Source organism: Acanthopagrus latus, chromosome 22 (assembly GCF_904848185.1).
Source record: "Acanthopagrus latus isolate v.2019 chromosome 22, fAcaLat1.1, whole genome shotgun sequence".
In the NCBI taxonomy this organism is placed as follows: Eukaryota; Metazoa; Chordata; class Actinopteri; order Spariformes; family Sparidae; genus Acanthopagrus; species Acanthopagrus latus.
Genome location: NC_051060.1, coordinates 21,107,203 through 21,125,935, shown reverse-complemented (window position 1 = coordinate 21,125,935; position 18,733 = coordinate 21,107,203). Strand labels below are relative to the sequence as shown.

At 44.6% G+C, this 18,733-nt stretch overlaps 1 protein-coding gene across 3 annotated transcripts in view; it reads left to right on the top strand.

Annotated features, from left to right (window-relative positions):
- The window catches only part of LOC119012935 (bromo adjacent homology domain-containing 1 protein-like), a 32,219-nt gene extending 14,010 nt beyond the window's left edge, over positions 1-18,209 (top strand). For all 3 annotated transcript variants that reach the window (XM_037087181.1, XM_037087182.1, XM_037087183.1), the window contains exons 2-7: positions 5,624-7,411; positions 8,800-9,158; positions 9,457-9,616; positions 9,747-9,826; positions 11,392-11,483; positions 11,860-18,209. In XM_037087181.1, the coding sequence (XP_036943076.1) occupies positions 5,644-7,411; positions 8,800-9,158; positions 9,457-9,616; positions 9,747-9,826; positions 11,392-11,483; positions 11,860-12,049 (2,649 nt within the window). In that variant the 5' untranslated portion in view covers positions 5,624-5,643 and the 3' untranslated portion in view covers positions 12,050-18,209. The remainder of the gene's footprint in view (positions 1-5,623; positions 7,412-8,799; positions 9,159-9,456; positions 9,617-9,746; positions 9,827-11,391; positions 11,484-11,859) is intronic.
- Positions 18,210-18,733: the final 524 nt, after the last annotated feature.

Sequence of the window (18,733 nt, the reverse complement as noted above, 5' to 3'; positions counted from 1 at the left end):
CAAACACGGAGGACGGCTGTTTTATTATCGCCCCCCGCAGAGGAGGCCGTGTTTTCAGCCGTGTCTGTTTGCTCGTCGGTTGGTTTGTCACCAGGATTACACAAAACGTGATGTTTCATGTAAGCCTGGGTCTGTGGGCATATTTAGGTGTCTGGTATCTATGAGACATGCAAACAGAAATCCTGATCTAGTGCGTTTAATTATGTTTTAATTGATATTGGATTGAGCTTGATTTGATTAAAGGGGACTGTTGGGCCTCTGTGGAGGTGCGAGCTCCTCTGAGTGCCGTTCGAGTTCGTCAGCCTGCAACACAGGATTAAACAAATGAAATGCAGGTTGAAATCTCTTCTTGATGCCCAAGAGAAACTATTTTTTTTATGTTTTATGTTTATGCCTGAGGGAAGAAGCTGCTACGTAATCTGATGCTACTGATGTGACCTGACCAGTATCTCTGATGGGTATCAATGATGTTCTGATAAAATATATTACATTAAATATATGATTCCTCCTCTACACCTTTGTAACTTCCAAACAGAGAGATAACACTTTATTTAAATCCGCCCATTAATCATTTATAAGCAGTTTATAAACAGAAAGTGTAGCTGTAAAAAGACACAAGGACGTATTTTATGTGCTTATGAAAGTCTTACAAATAAATATTAATCTGTGCTCCATAAATGGGCTATTAAATGCTTGATATCACAGTATAACACAGGTCAGAAAGTAAATAATCTCATTTTTATATTGTTATTTATAAATGCACATAAATATCCTGTAATTGTAATGAATTAAAAAACAATTTAAAACCCCTAATCTACAAAGGACCGATGACCTCGATAAGGGACCCAAATTAAATTGAAACTAGTGAAATTAAAAGCAGCATTATTCATAAATTTTATGAAGAAGATTTTTGTTTTCACGTCTCAACAAACTGAATAAATAAACCGTCTTTTTTTTCGCGACTGAATAAACAAACTGGCCTCAAAGGAACACACAGTTTCACACAGCTGTACTTTGTTTACATGTGGCGGACCCTGCCACCTTCCTAGCTTCAAACACTGTTCACCTGGAGAACTTACATTTCTATTATTCAGTCACGGTAAAGGTTAATATCATTAATACTGTAAATATTGACATTCTGAGTTTTCCAAAACTACACAGGGCCTTTTAAAATCTTACAAATGTATTTAAAACTGCCAAAGATTGATGTTTTATTGGCTATCAAACAGTTGTAAACTATATATACTGTTATAGATCATTACAAAGATTAAACAAACAGTCTCCCTTCATCTGTTGGCAGCTACATAATAACATAATATAAACCATTTATTAATTTGTATATACAGTTTATTCTTGTTAAATAAAGTGCTGCCATGAAGCCAAACAAGCTTTTATCCATTTAATATTCTGGTGCTGTGCTCAACAGTTTCCTCTAATATCTTTAAAAGTGACTAAAACATTTTCTCACTGATGGTTTCTCAGTATATAAAAATTATCTTCAGGTAATTATTGATCTTGTGTGTCGTCACTCTGTTGAATTATTCTTTAAACACATCTGGAGCTGCTGTCGTGCTCGAGTAGGAGTCCTGGGAGATCTTTTGCGAGCCCGGTGTGTGTCTGGTGTCTGCGCTCTGAAAGGAGCCGATGATCTGCTTTCTAACCGATTAGAGACGGAGCGCCGGGGTCATTGATCTTCCCGTAAATGTGAGATTACTTCCTGAGGATCACCGGGCCACCACCGTGTTTAAAGAGGCCAAATTACCGCTTGGCCCGAGCGCCACAGCGTGAGATAATATCTCACAGGTTGTTCCCCTCCAGCGTTTCCCCACCTACACTTTCTCAGCAGTGACCCACAACCGCCGGTGGAAAATCATGATAAAAAGTTTGAATTAACCCACAAATACAGACCGTTGGGGCGTTGAGGTGCTTTAAATCTTTCAACCGACAGATTCTGGGAGTGATTACGGCCGTTTTTTGTCTCTTGAGTTCTAGAGCTAAGTGTGATGCGAAACCCCTGTTGAAGGATGTCATTCTGGTATTGGATTTCAGTCTCAGCCCGGCAAGGTCACACTACAAAACGGATTAGATCTCGTCTGAGGAGCGCAGCCATCCTGTGACGAGGCAAAGACACAGAGATGAAGGATCACACACCCTACCTGCTGTTGGCATTCATGAACACGCTCACTATTGTTTCCCGGGTGTTTTTTGAATTGGAGGATATAAAAATAAATGACGTTAGATGCTGTAACACTGTGGTTGCAGCTCTGGAAGTTGTGCTCGATTTTAATTAACCCCCCCGGAGCTAAACTTGTATTGGCTAATGCCGGGATCGCTCCTGACATTTCAGACTCCGACCGCCCTCTTCGCTGCACAAGCCCAGTCAGATTTGGGGGCGGACAGAATCAAACATGTTGGGGGAAAAAAATCTCGTCGGGCTTGGACTGCGAATGAGTCGTCAGTCAGGCCGAGGTGCTGCAGAGAGATCTGCGTCGAGCGTCGAGCTGCATCGTGCTAGTCTGAACAGATGCCCCGGCCTGTTAGTCTGGAACTACAGCTCCACGCAGGACGAGCTGGAGAGTGTTGAAAAGCTTTTTTCTGTGATAGCTACAGAAGGAGAGAGAGAGACGTGCTGTACTCATGCATGTCTGCACTCTTTAAAGGGCGAGTACGCCCTCTGATTCTACCAGAACCAGCTCTCCCACTTTTCAGCTTTTTCTCTCAGCCATGTCCGAAACTACAAGGTGGTCGATTCCAGTTGATTGTTTGAGTTGTGTCTTGAATCTCACATATGATGTTTGTCAAATTGAATATAAAGCTAATAAATACACAACTGTGGAAATGCTTAATTATGAACATTACACAGCCAGCAGTCTTGTTTGTGAGGTTGTTTCATTAAACGTTCACCAAAACCTGAATTTTGTTGGTATTAGCATAATCACAGTTGTCAATATGAGCAGATTTATTGTGATTTTCACCTGTTGTTGATACTTTTTCTGTGCTGTGTTGGTGTCGCATGTTGAGTGAGATGATGCAGCTCTGAGCGGATTCACAAAAACTATGTGGTTATTTTACTGCCTTTACCGAAAAACCACCTTTTGTTAAAATCATACGTGTGAGTCATGGCACAATCCAAACAGGATAAAAAGTGTATTTGTCTCTCTGTATTGTCCACATTTTCTTTTTCGAGGAGGAGTAACTTTGACTCATTGTGGCGTCATAAATTCAAAATGGTGGAGAAAATCAGAGATCCACCAAACAATTTTAGAATAACTGTTAAATCCTTTTATTCTCAGAATATCAGGCAAAATCTACAACACGTGGTTTAAGAAATACTTAATTTTCACATCATTTTTCATGTTATAATTTACACTTGAATAGTTGAAACAGAGATCAGCGTTCAGATTTCAGCGGGATATGACCTCCGCTGGAGAGGACAGATGTGTTTTCAGTCACAGAGAAAAAAAATATTATAATTATTAACATCATGATAAAGTTATTTCTCACATCTATATTAGTGGACAGATATTTATTTTGACCTGCCTGGTTTTCTGAGTCATGTTCTATACTCACTCCTTCAAAATAAAATATTGGAAAAAGACATTATGGACATCTTTTTATAACGGTTTGTGCACGAAAGGATTAAAAATATATTTACAAAGATGTTTTTATTGAAGCTTAAGAGCCATTTTTCCACAATCAAGTACAGATGAAAAGAGTGCCTCCCACCACGCTCAGTAGGGAGGATAGATGTTTCTCCCTTGTCCACAACTGAAAAATAAAATAATGAGGGTGTGAAGTATTGATTCAGTGTTAGGTAGACGGCGCGATCGGGGTCACGAGGGTGTAAAGACGGCAGTAAGGAGCCAGGAAAGACCCGCATATCTGCTCACACGTTGTGGGTGCAGGTGAACTACAGGGTGATGATTAATTTAACCCTTTCCCTCTGCGATTGAGGAAGGTCTCGTTTCCAGTTTTGTGCAATTGGCTTCTCTCCCCAGCTGTGCCCACGCGTAACGTGAAGTATGTTTGTTATTAAAGCTCATCCTCAGACCTTGTGTGTCTCTTAACATCCAGATCCCACAGATTAGATTTTTCATGTGCAGTGTTTCGTATTCGGTCACAGTTAGAGGTCACAGAATCTGTCCGAACTGAACGTAATAATCCAAGTAGAAGCTTTTTACAAACACAATATGAATTTTGCAGAAACAACCCTCCTTATTTATATGCGCAGCTCCTCTTTCGGTGGGGGAAGTTCATTAACCGATTATAGCTAATTATGGGAAGTAATGGGGCAGGACAAGAAAAGCTGAATGGAGGAAAAACGTGTGATTGTGTTTGCCGTGGAGAGTTTCTCTCTCTCTTCTCTTTTACAGATTCTTCCGTATGTTCAGTTTTTAAACGCACATCTTTATCACCCGCGCGTCTCGTTAGGCAGAAGGTAAATCTTTATGACCCTCAGCATAAACAATATGCTGCTTTACCTTTTCCCTGCGCACCACAGTGTGTGTGTGTGTGTATATATACGTTATTTAAAGACCCGATGCTTTAACGTACACATGAGCCATGATTCTGTCGTTAATGCTGCAATTTCACTAGGAGCCCAGGGAGTGTTTTTTCTTAACAAATACTCCCTGAGCTTCGTGTTTGTTGTGAACTTAGTTTAATTGCTAAATGCTTTCACAATGAGCCGAGGGAGTACGGTATGTTGCAGGAGACTCCCTCTCCCTATATGATATTAAGACACTGATTCTACACATTAACGCAGAAGAATCTGCCGGTTTAAAGCTTTTAGCCGTCTTGTTTATTCAGTCTTCTCGAGCTTAATATTGTGATATTGCCTTTTTGACATTTTCCTTTCAGACGACACAATTGGCCTTAACAAGATGTGATTTCAGGCTTTTGTGCACACGAGGTGATAAGGCGATGAATGACAGGGAGCGAGCAGCAGTCTCTCCCTCGCTGCGTAAAACACACACACACACACACACACACACACACGCCTGTTATTATGACAGGATCTCAAACAGGCGTACAATAGCGGGAGCTCGCCATACGATCAAATAAATTCAGTCTGATCGCAGAGCCGCCCGGCTGTATTCACACATCGTTAGGCAACTTTGTGCACCGCATCAGATGTTTTTCTTTAAATGTAAACTGAAGACTTGTGTAAGATAATCAATATCTCTGTCATGCTTTTTTGTTGTTTTTTTTTTTTTGCGCGGCAGTACTCTCCACCTCACACAAGACCTTCCAGCTTTGCCTCGTCTTAAGTCGTGGCAATAAAAAAAGTGAATGCTCCGGTCTTTTGTCCATAATCCACCTTCTGCTCCTCCCGTGATCGTCTGCCCTGACCGTTAATACTGTCCTCCTCAGCAGGGACGAAACTGTGATGAGCTTTTTTGTGTGATTACATCAGGTGAACTCTGTAAAGATGTTATGAGATGTACAACATCTTCAGAGCTGGACCAGCTCTCTCTGGACCTAATTATAAGCTTTGTTCGCAAGTAGCGTCAACTCCTGTCTCGATAACTGGTTGCTGTTCTGTTGATCGTGAGCATTTTAAGCACACAGTGAAACTAGGGCGAAATGTAATTTCTACCACTTGTCGCTCTCTGATCCCCAGGCCCTGTGGAGAAGCATGTGATGACTCACGCAAGGCAGAAGGGTTCCCTGAAGCAGAGCGACGGCAGCGTCGAGTGGTGGGACAACTGCCCTCTTTGGCCACATGGTGGCGCCATGGGCGGCGCCTGGCCTGAGCGCTCTCTACGATTCGGGAGGACTAAGAAGATGAGCGAGATCATCAAACAGAGGAAAGATCCGGCCAAGAAGATGAGTGACAAGAGAGGGAGGACGGAGAAGTCGGATCAGAAGAGGAAACTCGACAGGAGGCGCGAAAAGAAACGTGACAGGAAGTCGTACCCTTTGCGAGGGAGGGCCGGAGTTTCAGACGGGGAGGGGCTCAGCTGTCACGTCCTCCTCACCCGACTGGAAGAAAGCATCCGCGAACAGGAGAGCTCTGACGAGAGGAAGCGAAAGGATGCACGCCGACATTCATCTGTCAAGCCCAAACGTAGAAAAGGGAAAGGCAGTGAAAGAAAAGACAAGAAGACGTTACCAAAAACCAAATCAAAGTCAAACAGTCCGAGTCACGGCAAGTGTGTTTTTATTGCACAACCTCGCAAGCGCAGACTGGCCTCTCTCAATGCTGAGGCGGTGAACAGTCTACTGCTTGAAAGAGCTACTGACCCCCAGCCGGCAGCCAAGCAGGCCAGAAGACAGGAAGAGCCCACGAATGGAGGGGTCTGCCTGGATGCAGATCCAGCCAGGAGTGGCGTCCCTGGAGGTCTGAAGGCTTCGCGGAGAAAGACCACTAAAGCCTCCACGTCTCGCAAACTTGAACTGTGCCAAAGCTCTAAGCAGGCCAAGAAGGCCAAAGCCAACCGAGAGGAGAGCGGCTGGATGAGTCAGGAGAGTCTGCACGCCCCCACCCCCAGGAGGTTGGCTGGACTCAACGCTGCGGCCCTGCTGAAGTTAACCAGCTCCTCTGCTACCAGCAAACAGAGAGTAAAGGCTGCACCCACCGCTACTGTCACGTCGGACTGCAAGGCTCCCGATGCCGCCTCAACCCCGAAACAGCATTCCAGAGTCAAACACAAGGGGCGTCCGCAAGAGCAGAAGGGGAAGAAGGTCCCTCCCCTGCACAGTGGCTGCACCACCTGCAAGAACAAGGCGGACTTTGAGCCCAAAGTGGAGTGGGAGACCGGCAGCTGCACCCATCGACTGACCAAACCCGGCTACCAGTCACGCTCAATGCTAGCGTACCCGTTGAAGCAAGTGAAGGAGGAGCAGATGGAGACCGAACTGAGCCCGTACTACTGCTGCCCCCCCGAGGGCTCAGTGGAATACTGCCACCGCTTGGCCTTCTTCCTGGGCCAGCAGCCCTACGGAGAATCAGACGATCAGCCGCTGAACTCAGCCATGCCACCTGTGAAGCGCGAGTGCCTCGTAACCTCACCGTCCCTGACGCATTCCCACCCGCACACGGCCCTGACCCTCAGCCCTCACCCCTGCCTGTGCACCGCCGATCACTGCTTCTCCAGCTACTACGTCCACATCGCCCACCCGACACACACTGGAACGGCGTCGTCGAGCCTGACCTCGCGACCTCTGAACTTTGCACCCTCCAGTTTATGCCCTAGTCGGATGACTGGCTCCACCAAGCTGCTGGGTCCGCGGATGTCCCACGCCTCGGGGCTGGCCCACCCCGCCTACTGCAACTCGGTGGCCTCGCCCTGCTACGGTGACAACTGCGGGATCGGCGGCTACGCGTACAGAGCGATGCCTCCTGTCAACAGCAGGGGTTGTTCTTTCAGCACGGGATGCACTGGATGCACACACAGCATCAAAACAGGTGAGCGGAAAGCGGAGATAGCCGATCGTTGATTTGAAATCCATGCAGTGGCTGAAGGAAGTAAGTAAATTAGATGAATAGTTAATCTCACGTTCATCTAGACTCTCTGAACAACCATGTTTAGCTCTTCTGATAAGAACCGCAGCAAGGTGAGTATTCGTCCTCATTCATTACGAGTTCATTTTCATGTCCTTGCTTTGATTCTCTCATCTTAAGATCTCTTTTGTTGTTTTATTATGAAAGAGCCCATTATCCCGACGTTATACTTAGAACAGGTTTTCACGTACAGAACTGAGGAGCCCTTTGTTGTTGAATGTGAGCCTCAAGCCAGTTTTGTGCCCGAACAAGTGTGAACATTTCTGTTTGTTGTTGTCTTCATTTGTCGGCATGAGCTTTGAAAGTGTCCACAGCTCGAGGCTTCGGTCTTAGATGTTTCTTGATAAGGAGCTCGGGGCTCTCGCGTAATATCTTCCGTAACAATTGGGTTTGTAAAGTTTAACTGATTAATGAGATAAAAAGAAGCAGGTTGCTTTACAGCTCATTTAAAAGGGAACCATGTTGGGTTTTTTTTGGTTTTTTTTTCCATTTTAAAGTATTTATGTAACTTTTGTTAAACGGCAGCCACTGAACCAACAACTTAAAGGATAAGTTCTCCTCAAAAAATGAATGTTCAGACACTGTCAATTCATCTTAAATGGATGGAAAGTCCAGCAAAGTTTTGTAATCCACAAAACAGAATTGCAGCCATTCTCCTAAACAGCTGAAGTAGATGAAGAATAATAAAATCGCTTCATACTGCTCCTCCGATGTAATCCAAACCTTGAGATCCCATATCGACTTGAAGAGACATTATTTACACCCTCTGTGTGGTCGAGGCTGCGCATAAGATTCAGACGGGGTGCGTGCTAACGCTTTTAGCTTCAGGGAAGATTTAGGCTTTAAAAAGTCACTTCAATTCAATTTTCGATCTTAGGTTTTCCGGACACTTGGATTAAATATGGAGCCATTCCATTTTGCTTTATTTTCTTCGGTTGTCTCCGTCAATTTCAGTTGTTTAGGAGAATATTGCAACTGTTTTGCTGTGGAGCTCTGGAAATGTTTTGTGGATTAAGAAACTTCCCCTGACTTTCCATTGGCATGGTGGTGAGTGGATAATGACTGGATTTTCATTTTTTGGGGTGAAGTTATCCTCTTGAGTTCGCTCACCCTCAGTGAGCTGAACTGATCTGAAGTTAATTTTATTGCTTGTAAATTAAACAACTCATCTGCAAAAGGAAGGAGGTGTTTTTCTTATCTGTGAAAACTTTGATGTCTCGTTATATACGTGATCTTTTTTGCTTTCTTGATGTTTAATTCCATTGTCTTCCGTTCACCCTCTCCGTCTCCAGAGGGTTACTCCTCCCCTCAGGGTGACCACAGCCCCTCCCTCCTGGTTCCCCCCTCCCTGCCCATGTCCAGCTGCCCTCTATCCAGCGTGCCCACCTCCACCCAGACCAAACCCCACCTGCTGACCCCCCTGTCGGGGAGAGACCAGCCCCAGGCCAGGTTAAAGCTGGCCAGAGAATGCCCACAGACCACCAAGCCCTCCAACGGCTCCCTGTCCATGGGCCGCACACGGCTGAACCAGAAACAGCCGTCACCCTTGCCAAGCCTCAGCAGCACCAAACAGAAGAGAGTCAGCCGCCGACGCGCCACCAACGGCTGGCGGCCTGTTGGAGTGCCTACGGAGAGGGAGGTCTTCATTGCGGTAGGTTTATTTTCTGAGTGCAGTGAAGACGAGCCGGAGATTATAGAGCTTGTTGTTGTTTCTCTTGTGAGACTTTGTCTGCTGTGTTCCACGACCTGCTCATATTCTTCTCGCAGTGTCCATGCAGCTGCATGGCAGAAAGAAAAAACAAAAAAACAACACACCAGCTCTTGGGGAGAGAAGATAATTGTGTTTTGACCACACAGCTTCGTGTGACAGATTCCTTTTTGTCTTCATAATGAGAATTATATCCGTCCGTGTGGGCGTGTGTGCCTGCATGTGTATCCGTCTGTCTCAGGGAGAGGATGAGACGGCCCTGCGGCGCTGTTATGAAGGAGTGGAGAGGGACGGTGAAGTGATACATGTCAGAGACACTGTGCTGCTACGATCCGGCCCCAGGAAGAAATCCCTCCCATATGTTGCCAAGATATCATCGCTGTGGGAGGACCCCAAGACAGGTGAGGGAGAGGAGGGAGGGGGAGATCACGAATAGATACGGCGGTTTATGCAAATGCATGCGTGGATGAAGGGAAAAGAAATGTGGCTGAGATGTTTTACCTGTGTGTGTGTCTCAATTTGCCTCCTCAGGAGAGCTGATGATGAGTCTGTTCTGGTACTACCGACCCGAACACACCCAGGGAGGCCGAGATCCCAGCGCACACTGTGAGGTGAGGCGCCCATGATTTAATGCTGCCGGCTGGTTAAAAGGCAGGAAACTGCGTGTGTCCCCTTTAAAAACACAAATAACTGAGATGCATGAAAATGTGAGTGACAAGTTTCAGTTTTTTCCAATTAATTATTTAATAAATGCTATCCATTTTTGTATGGAGGCCCAAAGTGGTCAAAATTAAACAAATAAATGAATTAAAGACATCATAATTTCAGATCCACCCTGTTTTATTTCACAATAAATATTTTATTGAATATTTTTCATTTCATACTGACATTTTATCTTTGCTGTCCAAGCTAAAGAGAAAAAACTGGGCGTGTGTTTATGTCGTATTGTTCCTGACTTTAGTGGATCGTAACGTGTCGGTGTTTAAAATTATCTACAGATTCAAGATGAGGCCAAACTTTTATATTACTGTCAGTTTTTGAGGCACAACAAAAGGCCAAAATGTTGCCTGAAAATGCTTTTTGCTGTCGTTACGTATATCACTGAATGAGGCATCACGATTTGGCTCTTAAAGACTCTTATAAATTTTTATTTGAATTCACAACAAAACCAGCTCTCAGTATCCTTCATGCTTCATCCATAAATGTTCAGATTACAAACTGAAGTTGTTGATCTTCTGTCCGGTTAAGAGGAGTTATCAGACACTGGTGATATAAAAAAAAAAAGATCCATTACTTAAATAGTTTGTTTTTAATTCTAAATCATTGCAACCACCAGAGTTCCTGGCGCACAGAGTCATAAATGTGCACCGGCAGAGTTAATCTATGCTTTTATTGTGAAAAGAAGCAGGATGTTAAACCATTTGAATGACTGTTTATTGCACTATTCCACATTTCATGGTTGAATTATATGTTTTGATTGCATGTTTTCACATGATTACGTACTTAATGGTTAAATTCGTGCGTTTAATATTGAACACTTTGGGCTTCCGTAGGCTTTTTGCAGAAAATATTTTGAATAAAAATGTTACCCTGACACATAATGAGTGTACAGCAGCTGTAGAGTCATCAGGTGAGTAAAACAAAACAATTCAAAGTTGTGCTAAATAAGATTAAAAGACGTGTTTGAATGTGAAGTTTTGTCATTTGCATTACCTGGATTGCAAATGTATTTGTGTGCTATGATAGAAATGATGTCATTATTAGTTATGGTGTTGCATGATGTGCAGGGAGCAGGTGAGCGGAGCTGCTGCTGCTGCTGGAGTCGTTATTATGCGTCTGTCAGCAGCCCAGACGCCGCTGAGCGCCGGTCGGTTCTTTAGTGTAACCACGACGGCAGAAACGATGATATCTCCGCCACCTCAGTCTCGCACAAAGACTCGGAGAAGAGAGCAATTTGACTCCGAAAAACACTGCACAAGTTTTTCCTCTTCACAATGGATGTCTAGCGTCTGTCGAACAGAGGTGTAGCGTAGAAACACGGAGGCACAAAAATCCTGTTGCACACGAACAATTACGGCGCTCGCAGTCGTAAAGTGTTGTCATTTCTTCAGCCTTCAGCCGACACAATAGGACACACTTGTGCCGATCTGACATTGTACACCCACTGTGCTTTCAGAATGAGATTTTCGCCTCTCGGCATCAGGATGAAAATAGTGTTGCCTGCATAGAAGACAGATGCTACGTTCTCCCACTAGCCCAGTACTGTAGGTAAGTACACACACACACACACACATGCACGCACAGATAGAAAAACACCTCAGCGATGGTCGTTAGCTGGGAGTCTTTTTCAAAAGGTTTGGAGTCGCTCCTTTTAATTAACACCTCAGATATGTGGAAGCCTGTTTTTCTGACTTCCCCGTCGCACGGCGGTGACACTGCAGCTGTTAATGAATTCTTCGGAGCACCAGGCCATGAACATTCGCTTAGACATAATTAGCAACTATCTGTTTCGTGTTCGACTGCTTGTTATTTCCAGTTAAAGGTGCAGGAGCATGGAGATATATTTGATTTGAGCCTGATAGAAAACACAGATTTTTTTTTCTTTCCCCCCTGTGTGTGTGTGTGTGTGTGTGTTTCTGGGTAGATTTTGTGCCTTGGTGAAGCGGCGTGCCGAAGGCGCCTCACCTGGCAGCGCCAGCATGGTGCCCTGCCGCCCCGACTTCGCCCCTCCTTCCCACCGCTGTGTGCCCACGGACGTCGACCCCGAGCTGGTGTATCTCTGCCGGCACGTCTACGACTTCCGCTACGGACGCATCCTGAAGAACCTGCAGTAGAGGGTAGAGGGGGTGTCATCGTACCCATGAATTAATCATAACATGGCTCCCCCTCCCAACACAGAGGACGAGGGGTTGCTCAAGGACTGAACACCCCTGTCTTTCCTGCTGATGACGCTCCCGATCAAGAGGGAAGGAGGATGATGTGGCGGGGCTGGAATTCGAAGCAAAAAGTGTTTGTGACACATTACGAAGCACAGATCCCTTTAGTTGACTACAGAGGGGTGACAGATGAATCCATCTCAGTCAGAGCACCAAGAGTTCATCCATCAGCTCGGGAGTTTTCAGCCTCCGCACCGCTCTGAGGTTGCGTGGAGGCTCGTGTGCCCCCCTTTTGCCTGCCAGGAATGCCGAACACCAGACTGAACTGGGCTCCTGTCAGGGCCGCGTCCCCCCCCCCCCCCCCCCCCCCACCCCCTCCTCACCCACCCCCACCCCCAAAAAGCATCTTAGCACAACAATCATGTTTGTTTCATTTGTAAGCCAGTGGCTCAGGAACGGTCCGGCGCTAAGGTGCTTTCCATGGGGAACACGAGCGCTGCACTGTCAGCTCGATGTTAACGGTGTTCAACCAGCCGGGGTGACGGAGCAGCTAATGGAGAGTGTCGTCTTGTTCCTCCTGATTTGAGTTTGTCTCACTCGGGTGTGTGTGTGTGTGTGTGGAACAGAGAGTGTTGTCGGTGTGGATAAATGGATAAATGTGGGTATGTGCGATGGGTTTTTTTTTAGGAGGCTTTCAGGCAATCAAACCAAACAAGCAGCTTTAGAGGAAGCAGAGCTCTCTCTCTCTCTCTCTCTCTCTCTCTCTCTGCCCCCCCCCACGTCCTCTCTCCTGACACTGACAGATACATGTTCATCTCGCGTGACGCTCAGCGCAAACTAAAATACTGCACCTGAAGAAGAAAGGTGGTGGGGCGGAGGGGGTTTGTATAGATCTGTCTCTACCACACTTGACTCCAGAGCAGGGCTTCTTTAACGTCGGGGTCAGGACACTAAAAATGGCTCCTTCATTAGTGAGAGCACACGTGACAGAAGTCCCAGCGGAGATCCGAACTTCGAATCTGAATCCGAAGTCGGATCAGATGTTTAAAGCCTTTACTGAGAGTCTCCTGAGCTGTGTGAAGGCTCATCGTATCGAGGGGCCATCGCTTATTGTTTTTGTTTGCTTTTCCTTTTCACCTCGGCTGTTCCCTGTGACTTGCCTTACGACTTGCAGGCAGCTTGTCTCGAACACACACACAATGAGAAGGCGGTAGACGCGGGCGCGCTGCAGTCCCAGATTGAATGATTGACACGATCAATGCACAACACGCTGGTGTAGCGCTGCAACCGATGATCGTTTTCATCATCGATGAAGCGTCTTGTCCATGAAAAAGACACAGAATAGTGAAGAATGACACAAGACGGCGTGTTCGGCTGTCCTGTTTTGTCAGTTTACTGTTGTGTATGACAAATTAAACAGGAAGTGACTTGAATCATAATCTGATCGTCTAAATTCCTTCGTATTAATTTGAAGTTGATCAACCGAAACGGGAAATCCAGGTATTTTTCAAACCTTGGCTCTTTATTTCCATGTTTTTGTGTGTAAATGGTTCAAACTCATCGAATTGTTTGGCGCTGGTCCAGTAGATCGCCTCAGCTGGCAGCTGCAGCACCGCTACAACGACTGCAGTGTAGTAATTGGGGCACCTGTGACCGTCACATGCTGAAATTGTTATCCGACGACATTGCGGATGCGTTTCCTGCAGAGATGGAGTGTAAGATCTTCTTTTGCAACCAGAAACTGAAGTCTTGTTCAGGGACTAGCCTGAGGTGAGCTGCTGCAGGAAGACAAAGGTGGAAACACGAGTTCCAGGTTAACTTAGAGGAACTGCCAGCAAGAATTAATATCCAAAATCAGGGCAGAGCTAATTTTGTACAATCTAGACGACACGACAGCTGAAACAACTCCCCGTTCTGTGGTTTCAGACTTCTCCACAAATGAGACTTGCGTGTTTCTGGTCAATAAAAGGGTTTTGAACTGTGTCAGAAAGGTTCGTCTCTGTAGGAATCATGTCTATAATGATGCCAGACAATTAAAACAAGCATTTAAAGTGGACGTATATGTCTTTGATGGTTTGAGTTGGATTACACTGCAGTCACAGCAGCAGTTGTCGCGGCTGCCAGCTGAGGCAAACGGATACCAAAGCTTTTGTTACGTATGAATCATTTACGCACCAGAACATGTAAATTTAGGGGCCCAGGGGCTGAAAAAATATACCAGCATCTCCCTCGATTCCACTCCTGGCTGCAGCTCTGGTCACAAACACAGCGCGCCGCTCGTATATCGCCCGTCTGTTGTTCTCCAGCTGCTCGCGTTGTGTCCCGAAGCATCACAACGTCAGTTCTGTCCGTTCTGATTCTACATCCTGAAGGTTCCCTCCTCCTCCTCCTCCTCCTCATCCTGCCCCTCCCCCGCTCCTGAAAATAAACCAAAGGATGTCACACAAGCCAGAGTCCCCCCGTCTCCTCCCCTCGCTCCTCAGCTCTTCTGCCCACCTTCACTTATTATATTGCACTAATCCATTCCTTAATTACAACAGACACATTTTTTTTTCTTTGTTTCTTTTTGGTTTGAGCTTCTTAAGATCTCACCAGGGGGGAAACATGCTGTTTATGTGTAGCTTATGTGTGTGCATGTGTGTGTTTGTGTGTGTGTGTGTGTGTGTGTGTGTGTGTGTGTGTGTGTGTGTGTGTGTTTTGTATAGAAGGATGCAATGGCTGCTTTTGTCTGTATATTTCTATACTTTCACCTGTAGAGGAGTCGGCCAGCGTGTTTCTTTCTCGTCATGTTACCTGATGCACAACCTGATGAATCCCATGGAATATTTACAGTATATATATATGTATAAATATATATACACATACATATATATATTACTAGAGTCATTCCATTTGACTGCTCAATCAGCTCTGACATACTTATATAAATATACGGTATATATGTATGTATCCACACTGTTGATGTGATTAGAGGTCAGAGAGGCGTGACGCGCTGTGTGGATGAAACGTAGCACCATGTTAGACGTGTGTTCGGATGAAACGTGGGGGATCGGGGGGAGGGATGGTGTTTGATACGTAACCGAGTCGCGGTGGCTCATTCATTGCCTTTTAACCTGCAAGTGTTGTACTGTCACTCAGAAGTAGTGTCGGAGTGTGTGTACCTTTTATTTTTTGTTTTGTTTTGTTTTTGGGAAACATAAAGAGTACCCGATCGCTTTCCACCCCCTCCAACACCACGCAGCAAACGCCCCCAAACATTGGATGAGAAGTTTTTTCGACACTCTAAAAAAATAAAAAGCCATCTTTAACTTTTTTCTCTATTAATCCAAAACAAAAACAAACAAAAAACCCCCGATCTCTGGGTTTTTATTCTTTCTAGTAACGCCCCGATTCTATTCTTCATAGAGGTAATATATATATATATTCTCCTACTTTAACAATTTCTCCTTAGTAAGAATATTTTATTATGTCAGTTTCCTAAGATGGCATATGCAATATATTTTTAAGCCTACTATTTTTGAAAAAAAATAAAACCTTACGAGTCGAGAAAAAAGAATATGCATTATTTTGTTAATTTAACTTCAAAAATTTAGTTTTTAAAAGTGATCACAGCGTTAATTGAGATTTGACCAAATGGAAGAAAGAGAGAAAGAAAGAAGGAGAATGAAGGGAGTCGATCGCCGTCACGTGACCTCTGAGGTCGTGTGCGTCTGGCGGCGGTGAGAATTTCCCCCTCCTCGCCATTTTCTGATGAAGTGTACATATCTGAACCCAGGAAGCACCGGGCACTCTTTAAAAACAAGCAGACAGCCAATGCACAGTGTAGTATTTTTGCAAGATCTGTAATAATTATATTTAAAATAAGAAAAAAAGGATATTTAAATGGAGTAAAAAAAAACCCGATACAATATATTAAGATTTCAATTTAACTTATTTGGAAAATACTGTGTCTAATTGATTAACTGTATCCTGTTTCTTTGTGCTCCAGGATAGAAGTGGTTTTTCTGTTTTTATTTGTAACTTATGAGTTTAGAAATTTAAAAAATGATGGCGTGGCTGTTGTTGACGGAGATGTAAAAAAATGTTGTTTTTAGTTTGTATGGTTTTAGTTTTAGTCAGGGAGGTGGAGAGACCAGACCAAAGCACTCCCTGGCGGACGGTGGTGGGGGGAGCAGAAGTGGGATCACAGACACAGATTTGATTCCACTTCGAGATAATTCAGAAGTCAAATCTGACCCGAGACCTGTGGAGAGAGACGACTTCTGGCTCTCCCGCCTAACCCGACCGACCTTAAGTGTGACGTTTGGGAGAATGCCGCGGTCACCTGAGCTTTTATTGATTCGTCCTATCAGGGGAGAGACAAGGACGGTACACCTGAGACAGGACGGGACGTCCTCTGGGCTCGAGAAGATCCCCTCAGGTGCTGATCCGAGACCAGTCTCCCTCCTCTAAATTTAGCCAGATATTCTGAAGGGTTCGCAGAAGGAGTCAGGAATTAGGGACTGTGTGAAAATGACTAGGGAGGTGCAAAAAGGAGAGGGTGTTTTAACATTTCTCACCCAGGAATTACATATTTTTTCTTGAATTCTAGCGCAAAAATATGACTTTTTAAAGCTGCACTATGTAGAAATTTTACTTAGATGGATCTTCATTGACTGATTTATTTTTATTTTTATTTTTTATGCCAAAACAAACTAAATCAACAAGCTCCTTTTTGTTGTCATGGCTGAATAAACAAACTGACCAACACAGTTTCATACTTTTTCCACTTTGTTTATACGTGGCGGACCCTGCCACCTTTCTATCTTCAAACAGTGTTCTGGGGACGTTCCTTCCCTCTGAGAACAGCTTGTTTATGCACTTATGGATTGATTTTTATTGTTACCTCGTTAATAGTGTGAGTTTGAATTTAATCTCCAAAACTACATAATGTCCCTTTAAGTGTTTCAGCAACAAAAGAGCTGCCACCGTGACATGTTGTTATGTGAGGTTATTATTATTATTATTTTTTGCAAGTCAGGGTCCAGAGAAGACATGTTTAATGATGCGGGGGAGCTTTTTTAAAAACTCTTTTTATAATAAGTATATAATTTAATAAAAGAAGATGGAAGATTTTTGTTCCTCTGCTGCCCCTAATAATTTTCACACAGTCCCTTAGTGGCTTCATTAAGACTACATGGTTTCTCAATTAATAAGTAAGCAGATCAAATTGAGGATTTGCTGAAACAGCTTCTCCCACCATCCAAATCAGCTGGCCACCGTTTGCCTTTCTCCCAGATGTGCATTGACCTTGTTCGTCCCCTAGAGGGCAGGAATCCTGTGTGTGCAGAGGAACCGGCTCACGGCCACAACCTCAACGCTGTTTCACGGCTTTCTCCTCCTCCTCCTCCTCCTCCTCCTCCTCCTCCTCCTCCTCCATGTTTTCTCTTGCATCCTCATCTTTCTGGCTACTGGAGAGTGATGCAGGAACTTTTTTTTTCTGGAGGAGGAGATAAAAGAAAAGCTGAGTCAGGGGAAGTGGCCGTGAGTCATCCTCCTCCCGAGTGCTGGCCCGGCCCTGCAGTTAAAAAAAAAAAGAAAAAAAAAAAAAAAAGCATGGACTAGATTGTATGTTATTATTCATGTGACTTAATTTTCCTTGCTGCTTTTTTTTTCTTCTTTTTTTTTCTTTTTTTGCATGGTGTGCATCCGCTGTTGCCATGACAACAGGGCTAGGTCAGTACTCTGGGGCAGGGGGGGGGGGGCGGGGAGTGGAGGTCAACCTCCGCTGATGTCACACAGGAAGTGTTTTCACTCCATGAGTCAACAAAACAAAAGCACCCGACCAACCCATGAGATTCTGCTTTCTGTGTGGTCCGTATCGATGCTTATTGTCAACATATATTTTGATATATTTGGGGGATATAAGGTAAAAAAGAAAAAACGAAAATGAAAAAAAAAAAAAAAAAGTCTAGATATTTTTGGAGTAGAGAAGCAACGTGTGTATCGAATTAATGTCACTTTGTCACGCTCTCTGAAATTTTTTTTGGAAGAATTATATAACGATCCCTACTGATTTAATGTTCCATTGAAAGAATATTTATAAATTTTAAGTCCTTTGTGAAAAAAAACCAAACAACTGTGTGTGGCTCTTCATTTATCACGTTCAACTCTGGCACAAACACTCCTTTATATATCCTGTCTGACATTTATAACCCTGCATGAAAAAAAGGGGGGAAGTTCTTCTTTCTCTACGTGATCTGAGGACAGTCTGTTGCTGTGTCGCAGAAATCGTGACGTAAGGGTAAAACATCTGGTGATGCAACCAGGAAATGCTCCAAAGTCTAGATCGCTCCATTTAACAATGGCTGATGCGGTGAACGAGGTCTCTCCGAAGGACTCGCCCTTGAAGACTGCAAAGATCGTGTCCTTCGAAGGACGCAGGTCCTGAATTGAGACACAGCCACAGTCTGTGACGTTCCTCCAGCTAGCTGTCGTGCTCTGCCGTCTCCACAGGAGGTCAGTAAGGAGACGGCGTGCCTCAGGTCAGGGTCACACCTTCGCTGACCTTTCTCATGTAGACACACAGCAGCACATGGTCATCCAGTCATCCAGTCGATTTTAATGCAGAGGCGCGTCTAGCATGTTTCCCTCCCTCCTCAT